Source organism: Oryctolagus cuniculus, chromosome 14 (assembly GCF_964237555.1).
Source record: "Oryctolagus cuniculus chromosome 14, mOryCun1.1, whole genome shotgun sequence".
NCBI classification, from domain to species: Eukaryota; Metazoa; Chordata; class Mammalia; order Lagomorpha; family Leporidae; genus Oryctolagus; species Oryctolagus cuniculus.
Window position 1 is genome coordinate 90146091 of NC_091445.1, and position 21780 is coordinate 90167870.

The window sequence follows — 21780 nt, forward strand, 5'->3', positions numbered from 1 at the left end:
AAGCAAAGCGACTGGCTTTGGGAAACCACGCAAGCTTTCAAAAACCAACTAATCAGAAGCAATATGGCAAGTTGACATTCTTCACATTTTTTTACTTATTTGAAAGGCAGAGTGACACACACAGAGAGGGAGAGGCAGCAGTTATCTTCCACCTGCTGGTCATTCCACAAATGTCTGAAGGAAAACCGTATGGGAACTCCATCCTGGTGTCCCGCATGGGTGGCAGGGCCCAGGCCCGGGGCTGGCCCAGCCTGGGCAGCAGGCGAGATGGGCGGTGGCCTCTCCAGCTGGACCCATCAGCCCCGAGGCGGGCATTCTTGAGAGACAAAGTCGTGGGAAGAAAAAAAATCACAGCTCCACAAAGAAAGGCAAAAGCAAACCACGGTCACCCAAACACCCCTGAGTTCCGGCCCCGCGCGGCGAAAGTCGCCGGGTCCCCGGGCTTCAGCGCCGTCCACCCCCGAGGGCCGCTGCAATGGTCACCTCAGGGCACGCACGGCCATGAAAGCCTGTGGTTAGCCCGAAGGAATCCCCGCTGCCACCGTGGAGGCAGACCGCGTGCACCGCCACGCTGGACTGCAGCCGGAGCTGCTTCACCCGCTGCGGGCACCGCGCACCGCCCTCCCCCGACCCCCGTCGCAGCTCAAGGCCAAGGCTCCGCGGCTCCGCTCCGGCAGCCCAGCCGCGCCCTCCCGCCCCGCTGCCCCGCTGCCCCGCTGCCCCGGGCGCCCGCGGGCCGCAGCCCGGTCACGTGGGAGCCGGGAGGGGCCCGCCGCGGCCGCGCTCTGCGCCCGCCCCCTCTCGAACGTCCTCGCGCGGTCGCCCTGGAAACGCATTCTCCCGGCCCCGGCGCCCGCCAATGCGGAGGGAGCGAGTGCCGCGAACCGGCCAATGAGGAGGAGCGGAGCGGGGTTTAAACCTGAGCAGGGGCCGGCGCCTCCCGGCGTGCTGCGCAGGAACGGCCGGCTGTTGGCTTGTGGAGGCTTCTGGTCCGCGACGGGTCGGGGCCTCCGGTGTGCTGCGTGTGCCCGCCGCCCGCCGCCTGTCGAGGAGGAAGCCATGGCGCTCCGCGTCACCAGGGTGAGTGGCGGCTTGCCTGCTCGGCGTCAGGGGGCCCTGGCGCGGGCCGGGCCGGCGCCCCGGGAGTGGTGGGGAGCCCGGGGCCGGCCCAGAGGGAGGCAGGGGGCCGCGGAGGTCCGGGAGGTTTGGGGCTGGAGAGAGGGCCCTGGGGAGCCCGGAGCGGGGCCTTTCGGTTTCCTTTCAGATGTAAATTCGGATGTCTTGGGGCTGGCCGGCACTTCATTGGAAGCCCCTGGGTTGGCGAACGAGGGGGTTCTGGGAGGAAGCGGACTTGCTGGGGCCGTGGGCCGGACCCTGGAGCCCTTGTTCCCCGCTCGAACCCGTGCCCAGTGCCCCGCCCTGCGAAGAGCCGCCTCTCTTGTGGCCCACCTTCATTATCCCGCGGTTGACTTGCCTCTTTCAGAACACGAAAATTAACGTGGAAAACAAGGGGAAGATGACCATGGCAGGCGCCAAGCGTGTGCCTGTGGCCACCGCTGCAGCCTGCAAGCCCGGGCTGAGGCCCAGAACGGCCCTGGGAGACATTGGTAACAAAGTCAGCGAGCAGCTCCAGGCCAAAGTGCCTCTGAAGAAGGTAGCCGCCCCTCCGCCTCCCGCCCCCACCCCCCACCCCTCACCCCCAGCCCTGGCCTGCGCAGGGGCATCCGTTCTCTCTCTCGTCTGCAGGAAGCCAAAACTCTACCTACTGGGAAAATCCCTGCTAAAAAACTCCCTAAACCTTTGGAAACGGTGACTGTACCGGCATCTGAGCCGGAGCCGGAGCCCGAGCCCGAAGCTGAGCCTGTTAAAGAAGAAAAACTCTCGCCTGAGCCGATTCTGGTAAATGCATTCTACCCGTTTAGAGGCTGTTGATTGCTTGGGATAGCATTTGAATAAACAGTGACAGTAGCAAGTAGTGAGTGCGTCCCAGGAAGCAGGCTGTGCGGAGCACCAGGCAGGCACGGACTCACACGGCCTTTACATGCACACAGTCTTCACAGGAAACGCCCGCCGTCTACATGTCCAGTCTCGGTCCAGGCGTCCTTTGCCTTCATCCCTCGAAACAGCTCAAGCATCAGCTCCTGAAGTTTTTCCTGTCCTCCCCCACCCCCACTCCTGTTCCTGGACTCGGTCACCTTATTTGTCTATACTAAACTCAAAGCCCTTTGGGGATGCCATTAAGTCAACGCTTAGTACAGAGTCTGACTTGAAAAATGCGCTTGGAAAGTGTTTGAACAATGGGGTAAAGATGGCTAGAAGGAAATGGTAACTAGTAATGAAAATCAGTTAATTTCTGGTAGTCAGGACAGAACTTGTATTCTGAGTAGTGAGAAGCAGTCCATGTTTTTTAGCAATACAAAACCAATGTCTTTTATTTGGATTGATTTCATATGATGGTGGTAGGTTCACATACATAGGTGTCGTATAATGGTGATATAACGGTTAGGTTCATTACCTAACCGTTTCCTTTGGAGGAAAGTCTAGGACGCGATTTATTTGCTTCTCTTTCACCTGTTAGTGTTTATGTTCTGCTGACTTTAACTTGGCTAAGTCTAAGTTGATGTTTCACTTTTGATATCACTTCCTAAAAAATATAATACATCTGGAAAGATACTTTTCCATTAAGGAACTGAATTATACGTCAGTTGTCTGATCTCCATTCCCAGTCGTGGCATGTGCTCCTCTTTGCTGTTGCTTAAGACATGTCTCTGTTCCAGGTTGATACTCCCTCCCCAAGCCCGATGGAGACGTCCGCATGTGCGCCTGCAGAGGAGTATCTGTGTCAGGCGTTCTCGGACGTGATTCTTGCAGTGAGTGATGTGGACGCAGAGGATGGGGCTGATCCAAACCTTTGTAGCGAGTATGTGAAGGATATCTATGCATACCTGCGACAGCTTGAGGTCAGTATTGCTGGACTGTTTTTTCCCAAACAACAGCTAGCTTTATTAAAGATGTTTTTCTATCAACAGTCCATAGTAATTCAAGCAGGATATAGGCAGTATTTCTTTGTTTCTATTTTTTTTAAGATTTATTTATTTGAAAGCTTACAAATAAGAAAGATTTTATTTATTTGAAAGTTACAGAGAGAGGTAGAGACAGGGAGAGATCTTCCGTCCGCTGGTTCACCCCAGATGGCCGCAACGGCTGGAGCTGTGCTGATCTGAAGCCAGGAGCCAGGAGCTTCCTCCGGGTCTCCCACGTGGGTGCAGGGGCCCAAGGGCTTGGGCCGTCTGCTGCTTTCCCAGGCCATAGCAGAGAGCTGGATTGGAAGAGGAGCAGCCGGAACTAGAACCGGTGCCCATATGGGATGCCGGCACTTAAGGCCAGGGCGTTAACCCAATGCGCCACAGCACCGGCCCCATCTTTGTTTCTATATTTATTTTCATTTCATCTGAAAGATAGGGACAGATCTGCTGGTTCACTCGCTGATGCCCACAACAGCCAGGGATGGACCAAGCTAACTACAGGAGCCAAGAACTCAATCTGTGTCACCCACATGGGCGACAGGGACCCAAGTACTTGAGCCATCATCTACTGCCTCACAGGGTAGACACTATCAGGTAGCTGGATTGGAAGCAGAGGAGCTATAGGCCGGAGCCTAGAGGAAGAGAACAGGGCTTAACAGGAGCATCCTGGGACCCCCTGCCCTAGTTTCAGCCCATGCTAGGTGTCAGCTCTCCCTTGAAGATGTCTGAGGCTCCTCTCCTATCAAATAAAAGACCACAGCTCAAATCCGGATGCACTTGTGCCTTTTATCGTCCCCAACATCTAATTCCATTCTGTAAGTCACCTCATCATCTGCTTTCCTTCTATTTCTAGTCACTCCTGATAAAAATAATACTTATATTTCCAGATAGCCCACAAAGCCTACTTAACACATAACATTTCTGCTTATGCCTTAGATTGACAGGCAAAAAAATAGAAAATGGTGCTACTCTAAGACTGGCTATCACTTTAAGACAAAAAATGAACAGAAAATTAAATTTCTTCTATTTTGAATATTTGTGCTTAAGAAAAGTCAGATAAGTTAGTAGAAGATAAAGAGGCAGATGGAAATTTTTGTGAAAATCATGAAGAAAATTGGAGTGCATCCAAATGCCTAGAAATTAAATTCCTGGGACTTTATTATATCTAATGTAAGTACAAATCTCTGCCTCTTTCTACTTGACACAAGGAATCAGGCTACAAGGATATACATTTAGATGTGTTTGTTTATGCATGTGCACAAGGGCATACACTCACACAGCAATGAATATACTTGTACAAGAAACACAGGAAAGCAAAGAGGATAATGCGGCAAAACAGCTTCTCTGCGATGACTAGAAGATGAGGGACAGAGGGGGAAGCTTTAAAAACAATACATGTGTACTGAGAACTTCCACGTTGATTATGACCTTGTCTAAATAAGGTCGGAGGTTGTGAACTCAAGAGGCTTCCATAGCCTTGGCAGCTCATGACAAGAACCTTGGGTGATTATTGACGTCATGAAAGTGTCAGTTGTTATATCAACAATGGGAGTCACTGTATACTTGCTCCTCATATAAGACCTCTGTCCTTAATGTGTTGTACTATCAGAATTAATGGTAAAACTAATCTTCAGGCCGGCGCTGTGGCTCACTTGGCTAATCCTCCACCTGCGGCACCAGCACCCCGGGTTCTAGTCCCGGTTGGGACACTGGATTCTGTCCCGGTTGCTCCTCTTCCAGGCCAGCTCTCTGCTGTGGCCCCGGGAATGCAGTGGAGGATGGCCCAAGTGCTTGGGCCCTGTACCTGCATGGGAGACCAGGAGGAAGCACCTGGCTCCTGGCTTCGGAACGGCACAGCGCGCTGGCCGTAGCGGCCATTTGGAGGGTGAACCAACGGAAGGAAGACCTTTCTCTCTCTCTCTCTCTCTCTCACTGTCTAACTCCCTGTAAAAATTAAAAACAAAACAAAAACTACAGATAGTACTTTTTACTTTGTGTGTCTGTGGGTGCAAACTGTTGAAATCTTTACTCATTATAGAGTTGATCTTCTGTATATAAAGATAATTAAAATGAATCTTAATGAAGAATGGGATGTGAGAGGGAGTAGGACATTGGACAGTTTGGGAGTGATATGAGGGGAAGAGCCACTATAATCCAAAAGTTGTACTTTTGAAATTTATGTTTATTAAACAAAAGCTTTCTATTAAAAAATAAAAGTGGGGGGCCAGCATTGTGTATAGCAGGTTAAGCTACTGCCTGCAATGTTGGCATCCCCCTTGAGCCCCAGTTCCAGTCCCTGCTGCTCTACTTCTGATCCAGCTCCTTGTTAGTGCACCTGGGAAAGGAGCAGAAGGTGGCCTAAGTGTTGGGCTCCTGCCACCCATTTGGGAGACCTGGATGGAAGTTCCTGGCTTGGGTCCTCAAGCTGTTGTGGCTATTTTAGGAATGACCAATGGATGGAAAATCTGTCTCTCCCTCTCTCTCTAACTCTTTCAAATACATCTTTAGAAAAAGAAGAAAACTTGGGTTCTAAATGCCCCCAGAGCAATTTTGTGTGGTAACTAACGGTTCTTTCTGAAATATAAGTATCACAGAGAGTCTTGCTTTTGAGGGTAAATCTGCATTTTCTTTTGCAGGAAGAGCAATCAGTCAGACCGAAATACCTCCTGGGTCGGGAAGTCACTGGAAACATGAGGGCCATCCTAATCGACTGGCTAGTCCAGGTTCAGATGAAGTTCAGGCTGCTGCAGGAGACCATGTACATGACTGTTTCCATAATTGATCGGTTCATGCAGGTGCGCATAAGTCATTAATTGAGGGTTCTCCCTTCAGGGTCTTAGCAGAGTCATAAGAAACTGACTTTTTCAGCTAAAATTTGTCATGGGGCATAGGGTGTCATAATTGAGACACCCTATGAGTGTATGTCTTTGCCCACCTCTGCTTCACAGCTCTTGTGTCTGCTTTTCAAACACATTACCTACTCAGCAGTTGCAATTCCCATTGCAGGACAATTGTGTGCCCAAGAAGATGCTGCAGCTGGTTGGTGTCACTGCCATGTTTATTGCAAGCAAATATGAAGAAATGTACCCTCCAGAAATTGGTGACTTTGCTTTTGTGACTAACAACACCTACACTAAGCACCAAATCAGACAGATGGAAATGAAGATTCTCAGAGTTTTAAACTTTGGCCTGGGTCGCCCTCTCCCCTTACACTTCCTTCGGAGAGCATCTAAGATCGGAGAGGTACAGATAACGAGAGAACACTGCTACACCTGTATTTAAGTAACAAGCCGCACAAGGAAAGAATAATTGTTTCAGTCAGGTTGTATGTTAATTAATAGTAAGACCTTCATGGGCAATTGCATTTTGTAGTTACAGATATGGGCATGCAGGTTTTTGTCAACATTAAAGTCTCTGGGCTGGCGCTGTGGCTCACTTGGCTAATCCTCCACCTTGCGGCGCGGGCATCCCGGGTTCTAGTCCTGGTTGGGGCATCGGATTCTGTCCCGGTTGCTCCTCTTCCAGGCCAGCTCTCTGCTGTGGCCAGGGAGTGCAGTGGAGGATGGCCCAAGTGCTTGGGCCCTGCACCCGCATGGGAGACCAGGAGAAGCACCTGGCTCCTGGCTTGGGATCAGTGCAGTGCGCACTGTAGCTGCCACTTGAGGGGTAAACCAATGGCAAAGGAAGACCTTTCTCTTTGTCTCTCTCACTGTCTTAACTCTGCCTGTCAAAAAAAAAGTCTCAGGCCGGCGCCGCGGCTCACTAGGCTAATCCTCTGCCTAGCGGCGCCGGTACACCGGGTTCTAGTCCCGGTTGGGGCACCGGATTCTGTCCCGGTTGCCCCTCTTCCAGTCCAGCTCTCTGCTGTGGCCGGGAGTGCAGTGGAGGATGGCCCAAGTGCTTGGGCCCTGCACCCCATGGGAGACCAGGAGAAGCACCTGGCTCCTGGCTCCTGCCTTTGGATCAGCGCGGTGCGCTGGCCGCAGCGCGCCGGCCGCGGCGGCCATTGGAGGGTGAACCAACGGCAAAGGAAGACCTTTCTCTCTGTCTCTCTCTCTCTGTCCACTCTGCCTGTCAAAAAAAAAAAAAAGTCTCTGAGAGAAGCTAAGTGATGTATGGACTTTGTTCCAGGTTGATGTTGAGCAGCATACTTTGGCCAAATACCTGATGGAACTGACTATGCTGGACTATGACATGGTGCACTTTCCTCCTTCTCAGATTGCAGCAGGAGCCTTTTGCTTAGCACTGAAAATTCTTGATAATGGTGAATGGGTAAGCATTAGCTCAGAACTACTAAGCTTTAAATTGCAAATGGTGTTTGACTGAATACAGAGTCTTTGTCATAAAGAAACAATTCTATTAGTTCTTACATATGGAACTGACTGAAGGACTAAGACCATCTTGTGATGTCTTTTTCATAGCATGCTTTTATTTTGAATTTATATACCCCTCTAAGAAAGGTAGAACAGCTGTCACTGCTTACAGATGGAGAAAAAAGTCGGCAGTTACAATAATGTAATTAGGTTTGAGCCAGGAACAGAAAAAAGCACCTGGGGTAGAGGTGTTAACGCTTATTCTAAAGTTTCGATTATAAGTATTCATTTAGTATCTTGAGATTTTATGCACATCTTCTTGTTGAGCACTTTTTGACACATATTTGTCGTTGTCGCAGACGCCAACCCTACAGCATTACCTGTCATACACCGAGGAAGCTCTCCTTCCTGTCATGCAGCACCTGGCTAAGAATATAGTGATGGTGAATCGTGGGCTTACAAAGCACATGGTGAGTCAGTCGGTGGCGTTGCAAGATGCCAGGGAAAACGATGTAAATGCATAACTTATTTTTACAGAGTTTGTATTTTTAATGCCTTGTGGTTTGCTTTTCCAGACCATCAAGAACAAGTATGCCACATCTAAGCATGCTAAGATCAGCACTCTAGCCCAGCTGAATTCTGCACTGGTTCAAGACTTAGCCAAGGCTGTGGCCAAGGTGTAACTTATAAACTTGAGTTGGAATACTGTATCTGCAAATAAAATTGGCACCATGTGCCCCTGTACATATTATACTACATTTACTTTTAATAAAGGTTGTAACCCTTTTTACTTTTTATGGCTGAACTCATTTGAATGTGGTTACTTCCTACTTCAGGGTAACCTAAAAGGTGTGATGGGAAGTAATTTTTAAATTTGTTTTGATTTACCTGGGGATCTAAATAATGTATATAATAGTCATCTGTATGTTTTATTTTTATTTTTTTAAAGATTTATTTATTTATTTGAAAGAGTTACACGGAGATAGAAGGAGAGGCAGCAGAGAGGTCTTCATCTGCTGGTTCACTCCCCAGAGGGCCACAACGGCCAGAGCTGCACCAATCCACAGCCAGGAGCCTATTCCAAATCTCCCACGTGGGTGCAGGGGCCCAAAGACTTGGGCCATCTTCCACTGCTCTCCCAGGCCACAGCAGAGAGCTGGATTGGAAGAGGAGCAGCCAGGACTTGAACTGGTGCCCATGTGGGAGGTGGTGCTTAAGGCCAGGGCTTTAACCTGCTGCACCACAGCGCAAGCCCCCATCTGAATGTTTATATACTTGGTTCTTGTTTTATGTGCCTGGCTTTTACTTTATTAACATGAGTTCCTGAGGCAGTAAAGGTTTCTAAAACTTGCATGGGGTATCATTCTGGAGAATTTTCTGCCCTGTTTTAAAGTGAAAGTCTACTACCCCGTGCCTGGTGCCTTCTTGCCTGTTTCTTTGCTGCTGCTGCTGCTTCTGCCATAATTCTAAATGATTCATGACCATTTCTTGAATTACAGCCCTAGCATGTTAAATTTTCTCACATTGACAAGCAAAAACTTTTTTTTTTTTTTTTTGACAGGCAGAGTGGACAGTGAGAGAGAGAGACAGAGAAAGGTCTTCCTTTGCCATTGGTTCACCCTCCAATGGCCGCCACGGCCAGCGCACCGCGCTGATCCAAAGGCAGGAGCCAGGTGCTTTTCCTGGTCTCCCATGGGGTGCAGGGCCCAAGTACTTGGACCATCCTCCACTGCACTCCCTGGCCACAGCAGAGGGCTGGCCTGGAAGAGGGGCAACCGGGACAGAATCCGGTGCCCTGACCGGGACTAGAATCCGGTGTGCCGGCACCACAAGGCGGAGGATTAGGCTAGTGAGCTGCAGCGCCAGCCAAGCAAAAGCTTTTATTTACATTCTAAACTCAGCCCTCATTTTGTGTCTGTTTATTGGTTAAGAAAAAGGGATGCTCTGCGGCGCTGGCCCACCGGGTTCTAGTCCCGGTCAGGGCGCCGGATTCTGTCCCGGTTGCCCCTCTTCCAGGCCAGCCCTCTGCTGTGGCCCGGGAGTGCAGTGGAGGATGGCCCAAGTGCTTGGGCCCTGCACCCCATGGGAGACCAGGAAAAGCACCTGGCTCCTGGCTTCAGATCAGCACGGTGGCCATTGGAGGGTGAACCAACGGCAAAAGGAAGACCTTTCTCTCTGTCTCTCTCTCTCACTATCCACTCTGCCTGTCAAAAAACAAAAAAGAAAAAAAAAGGATGCTCAAAACATGCACAGGTACTTTTTTAGAACATTTATTTGCCCCTCCTTTATTCTCCCTCCTCAGTCCCACCCACATGAAGGACATCAGCACTTCTGGATGAATCCTTCTGTGCCTTAAGTAAACAAACATGCATGCAAATGGTTATAGGGACTTTAAAAATTCAGCTCATTCCATATACCTAGCAATTCCTCTCAACATTACAGGCCTACCTGTATTTGTGCATAACATTATATGGTGTGTGTATATAGTGTAAGATACTCAGCCATTCACCTGTGACATTCAGAAGCTTTCCCTTTTACTCCTACAGTTATTATTTTTTTTTTTTAAGATTTATTTCATTTATTTGAAAGAGTTACACAGAGAAAGAAGGAGAGGCAGGGAGAAAGGTCCTTCATCCGCCAGTTCACTCCCCAGCTGGCCGCAACGGCCAGAGCTGGGCTGATCAGGAGCCAGGAGCTTCTTCCACGTCTTCCACGTGGGTGCAGGGGCCCAAAGATGGGCCATCTTCTACTGCCTTCCCAGGCCATTAGCAGAGAGCTGGATCAGAAGTGCAGCAGCCAGGACTCGAACCACATGGGATGCTGGCACTGCAGGTGGTGACTTCACCTGCCATGCCACAGCTCCAGCTCCCAATAACACTTTTTAATACAATCTTAAACCATGCTTTTGTTTATGCTAGGTTCCCAAAATAATGTCAATTTTAAGTTGTGACAGGTAGAGCCAGGAGGTTTTCCATGTCATCACATGCTGGTTTTGCACTCCTGTTAGAACAAATGTTAATCAGTCTTCAATCTCTGATTCAGACTAGCAAAAGAGGCCCTATGTCATTTCATGTTTGAATAATTCTGATGGAAAATTATGTAATTGTCTACTTCTCAATATGAAAGCTTTCCCAGTTTGTCATTTGCCCTTTGTTTATGCTGTCTTTTGCAGAAAAAATTTCAAGTTTTCACCTCAACCCTGTTTTTCCAGTAAATTACTTTTGGATTTTCGGACTTCAGGTCAACTCCATCCCAAAGCCATGGACAGTTTCTAAAATTATATCCTAGTTTTTCCTGTGTAGATCTATAATCCTTCAAGTAGGCTACTTTTGCATGCAGTGTGAGGGGATTCTTACAGGATACCTGTTGATACCAGTATCATGTGGGTCAAACCCTCCTTGTCAGAATTGAACTATCTAATGCCCATCTGTTACTCTGATCTACTTATTTTCTCCTGTAATACAATAAATTTACACAAAATAGTTTTACCAGTTTATCAGGTAAGATAAGACCACCACTTCAGGGCGTTGACAATTTAGTGTATAAACTTTCAAATTATGTTGGTAGCCAGAAGATAGGAGTTTGACTATACATTAAGTACTAGCTTGGGATGGGCTGACATTGTATCCCCAATTAGAAATATATTAATCTTTAAAAAGTGATCTTAATGCTTTCCTGTGTTGAATTTTTTTTTTTTTTTTTTGACAGGCAGAGTGGACAGTGAGAGAGAGAGACAGAGAGAAAGGTCTTCCTTTGCCGTTGGATCACCCTCCAATGGCCGCCGCTGCAGCCGGCGCACCGCGCTGATCCGATGGCAGGAGCCAGGATCCAGGTGCTTTTTCCTGGTCTCCCATGGGGTGCAGGGCCCAAGCACCTGGGCCATCCTCCACTGCACTCCCTGGCCATAGCAGAGAGCTGGCCTGGAAGAGGGGCAACCGGGACAGAATCCGGTGCCCCAACCGGGACTAGAACCCGGTGTGCCGGCGCCGCAAGGTGGAGGATTAGCCTATTGAGCCACGGCGCCGGCTTCCTGTGTTGAATTTTTAACATGTGGACTATGGAATTCCATCGACAATTTTAGCACATGATATTTGGGTGTTTTTAGATTGACAGAACACACTCGGAAATCTGTTAATCCCTATAATTTGGTGCATGCACAGGTTGGAGAACTCTGCCTTACTTTTGTCCAAGTTGGCCAGTGGACATCTGATGGGCAGCCAGCTGCTTCAAAGGGTGGGTTTCCTGACGTCTTAGTTCCCATGCTCCTGTGCCTTCTGAACTTAGCCGTTGTGTTACTTTGGTAATGGAGCGGGGGAGAGGAAAGCCCCGTGTAACTGCGGGGGGGTGCGGGTAGAGTGGTGCAGGATTCCGAGGGCCGGGTTGTCGGTAGCCGGTTAAGCCACGTCCTGCAGCACTGCATCCCGGAAGGGTGCTGGTCGAGTCCCGGCCGCCCCGCTTCCAACCAGCTCCCTGCTAACGCGCTGGGAAAGAAGCGAGGACGGCCAAGCGCTTGGGCGCTTGCACCCACGTGGAGGCCCGGATGAGGCCATTCGGGGAGTGAACCAGTGCATGGAAGACCTCTCCCCTTTCTCCCCCACTCCCTCTCTCTCTAACTCTGCCTTTCAAAAAAAAAAAGCCCAGCCCCTCTTACTCAAAGAGGTTTGAGCTGCAGCGCGGGTGCGGCAAGAACCGCGTCCCTCGCGTGACGGCCACAGCACAAACCCGCCGGGCCCAGCGCTTACTGCGTCCGCCCCCGCCCCCGGCACGGCCCGCTGAGGCAGCAGTCACCCCGGCCAGCCGCGGAGCCGGCACGGGGGGCGCCAGGACCCGGCAGGGCTCGACTCGGCCGCAGACGGCCCTCACGCGGAGCCACCCGCCTCTCCGCAGGCGTGGGCTGCGACTCTCACACCGCACACCACAGCCGCCACAACCTCCCAAGGTTCACCTTCCGCGTTTTCCAAGTCCCCGCGCTCGCCGCGGCTCCCAGCTCCGCGCGGCAGTCCGTGGAACGCTCCCTCAGCGCTCCGTTAGCGATTTCTGTCAGCGGAACCAGGAGACGCACGGAGCGAGCGGTAACCAGGGCAACCGGAGACCGGGGCGGAAGGGGCGTGGCCTGGGGCGGAAGGGGCGGGGACGCGGCGTCCATTTCGTGGCGGGAAAAGCGGCTTTCGAAGGCCGTGAGGGCTGTCTGCGCCTTGGCTGCCTCTGGCCATGGAGTCGCAGCCCGAGAAGCGGGCGGCCGCCGAGCCCGCCGACTCGGGAGGGGAAGGCGGCGCGGGCGGGCTGCCGCAGGTCGCCGGTGGCCGCAGCGAGGACCGCGTGACCCTGCTGCTCAGGTGGATCCCCGGCGGCGGCGGCGGCCTGAGGGTCCGGCGGGCGCTCGCGCCTCGGCCCTAACGGCCAGGGTCCGGCGGGCGCTCGCGCCTCGGGCCTAACGGCCAGGGTCCGGCGGGCGCTCGCGCGCTTGGCGGCTGCGTGGCTGCATCGCTCACTTTGTAGCTTGGTTTTTACTTTGAAAGGCCTTGGCTAATAAATCTCGCAGGCTTACTTTAAAAATCCCTTCCTACTGTAAAATATTTGAATTTTTAGGATGTAAGATCTTGTGCAGCGGTTATTCTTGTAGCGTGCAGCTTAGAGAATTGCTATTCTCCTTGGAAAGTTTAAAACATAAGTAACTTAGCATAGACTTTTAGGGATTTGTCTACTGCTTCCTAAATAGGTGTTGAGTCACCAAGCAGTTTCGGACTTAACAAAATTCTATGCAAATGTTTGGTAAATGTAAGTTATCTACCACCCTACCCACAGTTTTTCAACTTTGAAGTATGATTTTTGATCAAGTGGAATAGAACTAAGAAACCTTTGCAAATGAGTCCTCTATCCAAGATTAATTTTTTTTGTTAATTTTCGGCCTTGCCTGAGAAGGTCGCCATCTGTGTTTATAACTAGTTGTGTTCTTCTCAGGTTTCATCACTTTGGTTAACATTTTTTCTCTCGGTAGCCGTTTTCCTGAAGCCTCGCTGGATTCTGGCCAAATCTTAACTTTTCTTCACAGATGCTGTTTTCCCAATGTATTGCATTTTGTGTCTTACAGTTCTTTGTGCCCATTTGAAATAAAATGAGGCCAGAGTGGAAGACTTTAATGCTATTTTATTTATATTCATTTTGTTCTATCAGCTTCTGAACAACATATTAGTTTATCAGATGACAGTGAGTAAAACCCCAGTCAATAAATGAATGACTTCCTATTTTTTATCTGTCTTCAGACTGCGAGCACAGATAAAACAACAACTCGTGGAATATAAATCGATGGTTGATGCAAGTATGTATTTTCATTTTCAAATACGGTTTTGGGAGCTTTGGTGATGAATGATACTGTAGGGAAAAGAAAATCAGCTTTTCAAAAAAAATGTTTAGTACAGCAAAATCGATAAACTACAGGATACGCTGAGTGTGATCAAAGAAATGATGCTGTGGCAAGAGGGAGGGGCTGCTTGAGTTAGGATGAGGGAGAGGCTTCTCTGACAAGATGCTTTAGAACTGAGATCTAATGATAAAGAATGGCCTTCTTGTACGGTTCTCAGTTTTGGTATACAGATAATTCCATTTGTAAGGGATTATGACATCTGAAAATGCAGGTAGATTTAATAGATCACACTATAGAATTTATTAGTTAGTTACTTGAAAGGTAGGGTTACAGAGAGGGAAAGAGAGAGGAAGAGATCTTCCATCTGCAGGTTTATTTTCCAAATGGCCCAATGGCCAGGGCTGGGCCAGGCCGAAGCCAGGAGCTTCTGGGTCTTCAATGTGGGTGCAGGGCCCCAAGCACTTCGGCCATCCTCTGATGCTTTCCTAGGCACGTTAGCAGCTGGGACTTGAACAAGCACCTATATGGGATGCTGGCTTCACAGGCAGCATTTTAACCCACTATGCCACATGGCTGACCCCTGCACTAGAATTTCAAAGGCAGAATTACAGAGAAAGAAGGGGAGAGAGAGAAAGACTTAGACCATCTTCAACTGCTTTCCCAGGCACATTATCAGGGAGCTGGTTTGGAAGTGGAGCAGCCAGTACATGAAACAGCACCCATATGGGATACAGGCGTCTTCACTACAGTGCCAGCCCTCTAAAGGAGATTTAAAGCCACAGAAAGTTTAGTTGTAATTTTTGAAAGAAGACATTTATCCAAAATGAGTTCTTTTACCATTTAAAAAAATTACTGAGATTTCATTGTCTAAAGATTGTTTCTTTTAACAATAATGGCATCCATTTTAAGGATACAATTTGATGAATTTTGACAAACAAATACAAATATGTTACCACCACCACAATCAAAATGTAAAACACTTTTGTCTTACCCAAAAGTTCCCTGACCCACCATTAACCCCAGCAGTCACCAATTTGATCTTTTACTATAGATTTGTCTTCTAGAATTGTGAAGTCCGACAGGGTAGCAATTAGCCACATGTGGCTTTTTTTTTTTTTTTTTAATTTGACAGGTAGGGTCAGAGAGAGATGTTGCTTTTTTAAGTTAAATAAAATTTAAAAATTCAGTTATATAGTTAGAGTTAATCACATATTAAATGTTCAATAGCCACGTGTAGCTAGTGGCTACCCTGTAGGACAGTGCAGATATCAAGTATTTCTATCATCAGAGAAAGCTCCGGGCTGTTTTGTTGGCTCTGTAGAGTTATTCATCCCTACAGCAGCATTATACTGTCTTCATTGCTGCAGTTTTATGGTAAGTCTTGGTATCAGCTCCTATCAGTCTTCCAACTTTGTTCTCTTGTCAAAATTATTTAGACTTTTCTAGCTCCTTTGCCTTTCTAATTAGCTCAACAGTTTCTGCAGAAATAAAGGCCTGATAGAATTTTGACTGGGATTTAGTTGAGATCTATAGGTCAATATGGGTCATATTGCTTAGCACATGTACATAGTATACCCATTTCAGTATTTAGCAGTGTTTAGTATAGAGGTCTTCACAAATGTTGTTAAATTTTTCCTTAAGTATTACATGTTATTGAATGCCACTATCAATGACAATTCTAAAGTTTTAATCTCCAATTACCTGTTGCTAATATGTGGACATTGTACATTTGGTTTTTGATATTATTTATCTTGTTAGTTTTTTTACTTTTTTTTTTTTTTTTTAACATTCTAAAACTGTTCTCCCCAGTAAGATAACCACTGATTCCGTGTGGCTGTTGAACACTTGAAATGTAGTTATTCTTCTTTCAGATGGGCTATAAATGTAAAATACAGGAAAAAAGAATAAAAAATATTTTGTTAGTAATTTTAAATCCATTGCATGTTGAAATAACACATTTTTCTTTTGTAGCTTGTTAACCCTTTTGGACAGCACTGTTCTAAAATGTTACTGACTTCAAAAAATTATTTATTTGTAGATGAAGAAAAAACTCCAGAACAAATCATGCAAGAAAACCAAATTGAGGAGTATGTCATATTTTTATATTTCATTTATGGTTTTAAAACTAAGATTTAATCATGGTATCTCTATATAACATTGTTTTTCTTTTTCCTCTTATTTTTCCAAATAATTTGTCATGTATGTACTGAGAAGTGTTTGATTTGAGATAGAGACATACATGTTTGTGAGCAATCTTTTTTTTTTGTTGTTAAAGATTTATTTACTTATTTGAAAGTCGGAGTTACACAGAGAGAGAAGGAGAGGCAGAAGCAGAGAGAGAGCGAAGTCTTCCATTCACTGGTTCACTCCCTGCACCAATGGCCAGCCTGCACCAATACAAAGCCAGGAGCCAGGAACTTCTTCTGGGTCTCCCATGTGGGTGCAGGGGCCCAAGGGCTTGGGCCATCTTCTACTGCTTTCCCAGGCCACAGCAGAGAGCTGGATTGGAAGTTGAGCAGCCGGGACTTGAACTGGCACCCATATGGGATGCCAGCACTGGTGGCTGCAGCTTTACCTGCTACACCACAGTGCTGGCTCCAAGCAATCACATTAACACTCTCTGGCCTCCGCACTTACAAATATTGATCAAAGTAGCTCAGGAGACATCATTTTAACAAATCTGTAAATATGCTTTCGTGTGGTAAGTCTACAGAATGCTTTATTCCCAATTATTTGAGAGGCAGAGGGAGAGAAAGCTCCCATCTGCTGGTTCACTCTGCAAATGCCCACAATGGGTTCCCCAGCTGGGACTGACACTGGAAGCCAGGAACTCATTCTAGGTCTCCCATGTGGATGGTAGGAACTCAGTTCTTGGAACTATCACCACAGCCTTTCAGGATCTGCATTAGCAGGAAGCCAGAGTCGGCAGCCAGGGCCAGGAATTGAACACAGGTGCTGTGATGGGGACCCAGGTGTCTTAACTAGTGTCTTAACCAGAAGGCTAATTGGCCACCCCTAAGAATACTTTTACTGACATATTTTACTTTTTTCAAAGGCTTATATTATACATTTATTTCAATAATGACTTTTTCCAATATTGCTGACTTTTTTTTTCATGTTTCTTTAATAGTAAAATTGAAGAACTGGAGAATGAAATTGAAGAGGTAAAAATTGCTTATGAAATGAAAAGTATTGCATTAAACAGGTAATTATTGTCTTAAATAGAAGCATGTGAAATTAATATAAAATGCCTATGGGGACAAGGCAGAGGGATTTTTTTTTTCACTATGCTAAATGAATTAGTTACTAAAATGATTATTACATATTGGGCACACAAATTTTGAACTCCGAGAGAAAAGTTAAATTTTTCATTAATATCCCCATTTGAAGAAATTGTGTAGGATGAGGTTAATAAGGAAACTTCAGTCAAGGCATTGCAAGTGTGAGGTTAAATCCCTTTGGTGTTTGAAAGGATTATATGTATTCATTTATCCTAGTAACTGGAATAACCCAGTAAAAGAATGACATTGAGTTCAGTGCATATATATAGTTTTAAAGATTTATTTATTTATTTATTTGAAAGGCAGAGTTTACAGAGAGAGTCAGGTAGAGAAAGAGACAGAGGGTTTCCATCCACTGATTCCCTCCCTAAATGGCTACAACGGCCAGAGCTGGGCCAGTCCAAAGGCAGGAGCCAGGAGCTTCTTCAGGTCTCCCACATGGGTGCAGGGGTCCAAGCACTTGGGCCGTCCTCCGTTGCTTTTCCCAGGTGCATTAACAGGGAGCTGGAATGGAAGTGGAGCAGCCGGTTCCTCCCTATGGGATGCTGGCATCACAGGTGGCAGCTTCACCTGCTATTCCACAACGCCAGCCCCAGGTTCAAGTATATTTGTGGCTATAGGTTTTATACCTGTATTTTTAAATGCATAAACAAATATTTGGTTGCATACTTTATGCTAATCTTTGTGCTAGGTTGGTGATTGAGTGAGCGATGGGCCACCTGCACGGTGGTGGTGTCATTAGATTCTTCCAGTGATGTTGTGCCCGTCTTAGTGTTTGTCAGTGTTTTCTGTAATGTTCACGCCTAATGACACATTTCTCAGAATGTATCCTTGTCATTGACCTGTGACCATAAGTAAGACAAATATGGTCTCCTATGGACTTTACAAATGGCTTTAAGAGTCATTTTTTGTGTTACGGGCCTTCCCAGATGAATAGCTGCATGTGCTTAATCAAAAAGTAGTTAAAGCTTTTCAAACTGCTTATGAACAGCAGGAAGGAAGAAATTACAAAATCTGACTTGACTGCCTATTTATTTTTGCTTATTTATTAGCTATTGGAGTTTAAAAGTAATCACAGCAGCGTGTTTTAAAGTTCATGGTCAGGCTGGCGCCGGGGCTCACTAGGCTAATCCTCCGCCTTGCGGCACCGGCACACCGGGTTCTAGTCCCGGTTGGGGTGCCGGATTCTGTCCCGGTTGCCCCTCTTCCAGGACAGCTCTCTGCTGTGGCCAGGGAGTGCAGTGGAGGATGGCCCAAGTGCTTGGGCCCTGCACCCCATGGGAGACCAGGAGAAGCACCTGGCTCCTGCCATGGGATCAGCGCGGTGCGCCGGCCGCAGCGCGCTGGCCGCGGCAGCCATTGGAGGGTGAACCAACGACAAAGGAAGACCTTTCTCTCTGTGTCTCTCTCACTGTCCACTCTGCCTGTCAAAAAAATAAATAAAGTTCGTGGTCGAGTATGACTTCATACTACCTCAGTCCTCCCTGGTTTTTCATGCGTGTGGTGGTCTCTGTAATGCCTTCTTGCTTCCCCTGTGTGAAGGGAATGGCTGACAGAGCTTACCCAGCCCAGGATGGATTGCAGGTCCGGTTAGCCCCAGCCTGGCTGTGTACAACCATGTGAAACAGCCCCAATTAACGTGCGATTGTTTCATATTGTTTATGATCTTTTTTTTTTAAGATTTATTTTATTTATTTGAAAGGCAGAGTTACAAAGTAGAGAGGAGACAGAGAGAGAGTGTGATCTTCCATCTGCTGATTCACTCCCCAAATGGCTGCAATGGCCAGGGCTGGGCCCAAACATAGCCAGGAGCTAGGAGCTTCATCTGGGTCTTGCATGTGTGTACAGGGGCCCAAGCATTTGGGCCATCTTCTGCTGTTTTCCCAGACACATTATCAGGGAGCTGGATTGGAAGCATAGCAGCCACTTCTTGAACCAGCCCCTCTATGAGATGCTGGCATTGCAGGTGGTGGCTTAACCACTACACCACAGTGCTGGCCCTGTATTAATCCATTTCTCAAAGTGTTCCCCATACAATACTCTTTGAAAACCTACTTTTATACTTTATCTTTTGTTAATGGGAAAATCAATTTTGAGGTTGTCTTAAAATTGTTTTAATGTACCATAAGTTTTATTCATATTTTATAATGAAAAAATTTTTATCTCTTGTAGGATACAACGTTCAACTGCACTTCAAAATAACCTGGAAAAAATTGATGCCAAGAATAGGTATGACTATTTGTTTGGATTTAATAAGAATAGGAATAATAAGAGAGATCTGCACAGTAACTTTATTTTGTGTTTTGTGAAAATTTCTTTAATTTATTTATTTATTTTTATTTATTTGAAAGGCAAAAACCATAGATAGAGATAGACAGAGATGTCTTCCATCTACTGGTTCACTTCCCAAATGCCCATAACATCCAGGGATGGGCCAGGCTGAATCCAGAGATCAAGAACTGCATCCAGGTCTCCATGTGGGTGGTAGTGACTCGGGTGCTTGAACCATCATCACTGTCTCCCAGAATGTGCACTAGCAGAATCAGAAGCTGGCTCAGAGGCAGAGGTGTGAATCAAACTTAGACGTTCCATTATGGTCTGCAGGCATCCCAAGTAGATGCCTAACCCACTGGGCCACAGTACCCATCCCTGAGCGTTTCTTTTTAATTTTCTGTCACTGCCAACCACCTTTATCTGGGGAATAAGAAAAATGATGGAAGTTTTGTAGGCCTTCCTCAGAATTATAACAGATTTCAGAGTCTTGTTGACATCTTATTCCGTATGGATCACAGCCATAAGAAGCCCTAAGTTTTATCCAGATAGTCTTAAAAATTTGAGAAATGCTTTAAAGGGCTGGCGCTGTTGCGTGGCAGGTAAAAGCCACCAACCTGCAGTGCAGGCATCCCATATGGGCACTGGTTTGAGACCTGGCTGCTCCACTTCTGATCCAGCTCTCTGCTATGGCCTGAGAAAGCAGTAGAAGATGGCCCAAGTCTTTGGGCCACTGCACCCACATGGGAGACCCAGAAGAAGCTCCTGGTTCCTGGCTTTGTATTGGTGCAGGCTGGCCATTGTGGCCATTTGGGGAGTGAATCAGTGGATGGAAGCTCGCTCTCTCTTTCTTTCTCTCTCTCTCTGGCACTCTGCCTCTGCCTCTGCCTCTCTGTAACTCTGCCTTTCAAATAAGTAAATCTTAAAAGAAAACTTTAAAAGTTAACATTTGTTCGGTATTAATTATAAGCCAGGAACAATACTACTATCTTTATTTCATCCAACCACAATTCGATGAAATAGAAAATATACTTCCCATTTTTCATTGCTAGAAATTAATTTGTTCAGATTAAACAATTTTCCAGGGAATATAAAATAAAGCTTCTGGCAGCCAAGGTCATCCAAAACCCAGTCCTGAGAATCTGGCCCCAGGATGCTTACTTGAGATCTTACTCCTAAGTGTCTAAAACCCTTGTGATAGGGTGAGGCTTGGTAGAGGAGCTTGGGATGCTCACATCCCATATCAGAGGGTCTGGTTCAGGCCCAGCTCTGCTTTCTGTTCAGCTTCCTGCTAACTTTTGCACAATCCTAATTATTGCAGCAGGTGATGGCTCAGGTACTTGAGTCTTCTGCCATCCATGTGGAAGACACAGGTGGAGTTCCTGGCTCCTACCTTCAGCCTGGCCCAGTCCTGGCTGTTTCAGGCATTTGGGGAAAAAAAAAAACAGAGGATTGACACTCTGTTTCTCTCGCTCGCTCGCTCTCTCTTCCCCTCCCCTCCCCCAGTGCCATCATTCTGCCTTTCAAATAAGTAAAAATAAATAAATACAAATCTTATGATACAGGACTGCTTTCCATCAGCAATAGAAAAGTTCCAAGATGGATGTGGACACTTCTCATTTCTGGGGCTTAGCCCACACTGATATGCTTTCTCCCTGTACCCCAGCAAAGGCCCAGAATACATAGGTTTGGCCTCTCTGAACTATTGCTCCCCCATAAAAGGAAAACTTAAAACATTCTTGAGTTGAAGGGGTAGGGTACAGGACAGAGTCATCATTATCGACATCCAAAGACAGTAGAAAGCTAAAACCGACTGAGGCAGTGCTTTTACCAGGTTTTGTAGTTTACAACTGCTAAAAAGTAAATAAATAAATAAAATTGGGGGCTGGTATTGTGCTGTAGCAGGTTAAGCTGCCGCCTGCAATGCCAGCATCCCATATGGGTGCTGGTTCAAGTCCTGGGTGCTCCATTTCTGATCCAGCTCACTGATAATGGCCTGGGAAAAGCAGCCCAAGATGGCCCAAGTGCTTGGGCCTCTGCTACCTGCACAGGAAACCTAGATGAAGCTCCTGGCTCCTGGCTTCAGCCTGGCTTAGCCATGGCCGTGTGGCTACTTGGGGAGTCTGGTGCCTTGCCCAGTTCTTGCATGTAGTAAACTCTCGGAAATATTTATTGAAGACATGAGGATTATTCCTTCAAACTAAATGTTCTATTCTGTTTTCTGTTGGTATTAGTGATTGCCACAGACTAAGTAATTTATAAAGAATACAAGTTTACAAAGCTCATGGTTCCAAAGGCTAGAAGGTCCCAAGGATGTAGTGTCAGCCTCTGGGGAGGGCCTTCTTGCTGCTTCGTAACACAGCAGAGGGCATCACAGAGCGAGACCGAGCAAGAGTGCTAGCCCAGGTCCTAGTCCTGTTTTCACCACGCCACCAGCGCCATCTCAGGAGCTCTACCCTCATGACTGCCTCTAATTACAAATTACCTCCCAAAGGCCCCTCTCTAAATACCCTTACCATATGAAT

General features: G+C 47.1%; 2 protein-coding genes and 1 long non-coding RNA gene across 7 annotated transcripts in view; 2 read left to right on the top strand and 1 right to left on the bottom strand.

Annotated features, from left to right (window-relative positions):
- Positions 1 to 915: 915 nt before the first annotated feature.
- CCNB1 (cyclin B1) lies at positions 916 to 8134 on the top strand. The gene is made up of 9 exons (XM_051853432.2): positions 916 to 1080; positions 1484 to 1654; positions 1747 to 1899; positions 2778 to 2960; positions 5663 to 5821; positions 6033 to 6269; positions 7158 to 7298; positions 7699 to 7809; positions 7915 to 8134. The coding sequence occupies exons 1-9, from the start codon at positions 1060 to 1062 to the stop codon at positions 8020 to 8022; spliced, it is 1284 nt and encodes a 427-aa protein (XP_051709392.2). The 5' UTR covers positions 916 to 1059; the 3' UTR covers positions 8023 to 8134.
- A 1757-nt stretch (positions 8135 to 9891) lies between these two features.
- Positions 9892 to 12447, bottom strand: LOC108177296 (uncharacterized). Its single transcript, XR_001794143.3, has 2 exons — positions 12285 to 12447; positions 9892 to 10339 (listed from the first exon to the last, which is right to left on the bottom strand). It is a non-coding gene; the product is annotated as an uncharacterized lncRNA (long non-coding RNA).
- Positions 12448 to 12454: 7 nt separating this feature from the next.
- The window catches only part of CENPH (centromere protein H), a 32066-nt gene continuing 22740 nt past the window's right edge, over positions 12455 to 21780 (top strand). For 4 of the 5 annotated variants that reach the window (XM_070056821.1, XM_008262306.4, XM_070056820.1 and 1 more), the window contains exons 1-5: positions 12455 to 12675; positions 13603 to 13658; positions 15742 to 15790; positions 16834 to 16908; positions 19157 to 19213. In XM_070056821.1, coding sequence (XP_069912922.1) covers positions 12551 to 12675; positions 13603 to 13658; positions 15742 to 15790; positions 16834 to 16908; positions 19157 to 19213 — 362 coding nt within the window. In that variant the 5' untranslated portion in view covers positions 12455 to 12550. Of the gene's footprint in view, positions 12676 to 12799; positions 13118 to 13602; positions 13659 to 15741; positions 15791 to 16833; positions 16909 to 19156; positions 19214 to 21780 lie in introns of those variants that run through there. The other variant, XM_008262307.4, reaches the window with a different exon arrangement.

Excerpts from the sequence above, each read along its gene's own strand:
- CCNB1 (XM_051853432.2), top strand. The coding sequence starts at position 1,060 with ATGGCGCTCCGCGTCACCAGG. Across the intron at positions 6,270-7,157 it reads GAGCATCTAAGATCGGAGAG|GTTGATGTTGAGCAGCATAC; the intron begins GTACAGATAACG and ends ACTTTGTTCCAG. Across the intron at positions 7,299-7,698 it reads TTCTTGATAATGGTGAATGG|ACGCCAACCCTACAGCATTA; the intron begins GTAAGCATTAGC and ends TCGTTGTCGCAG.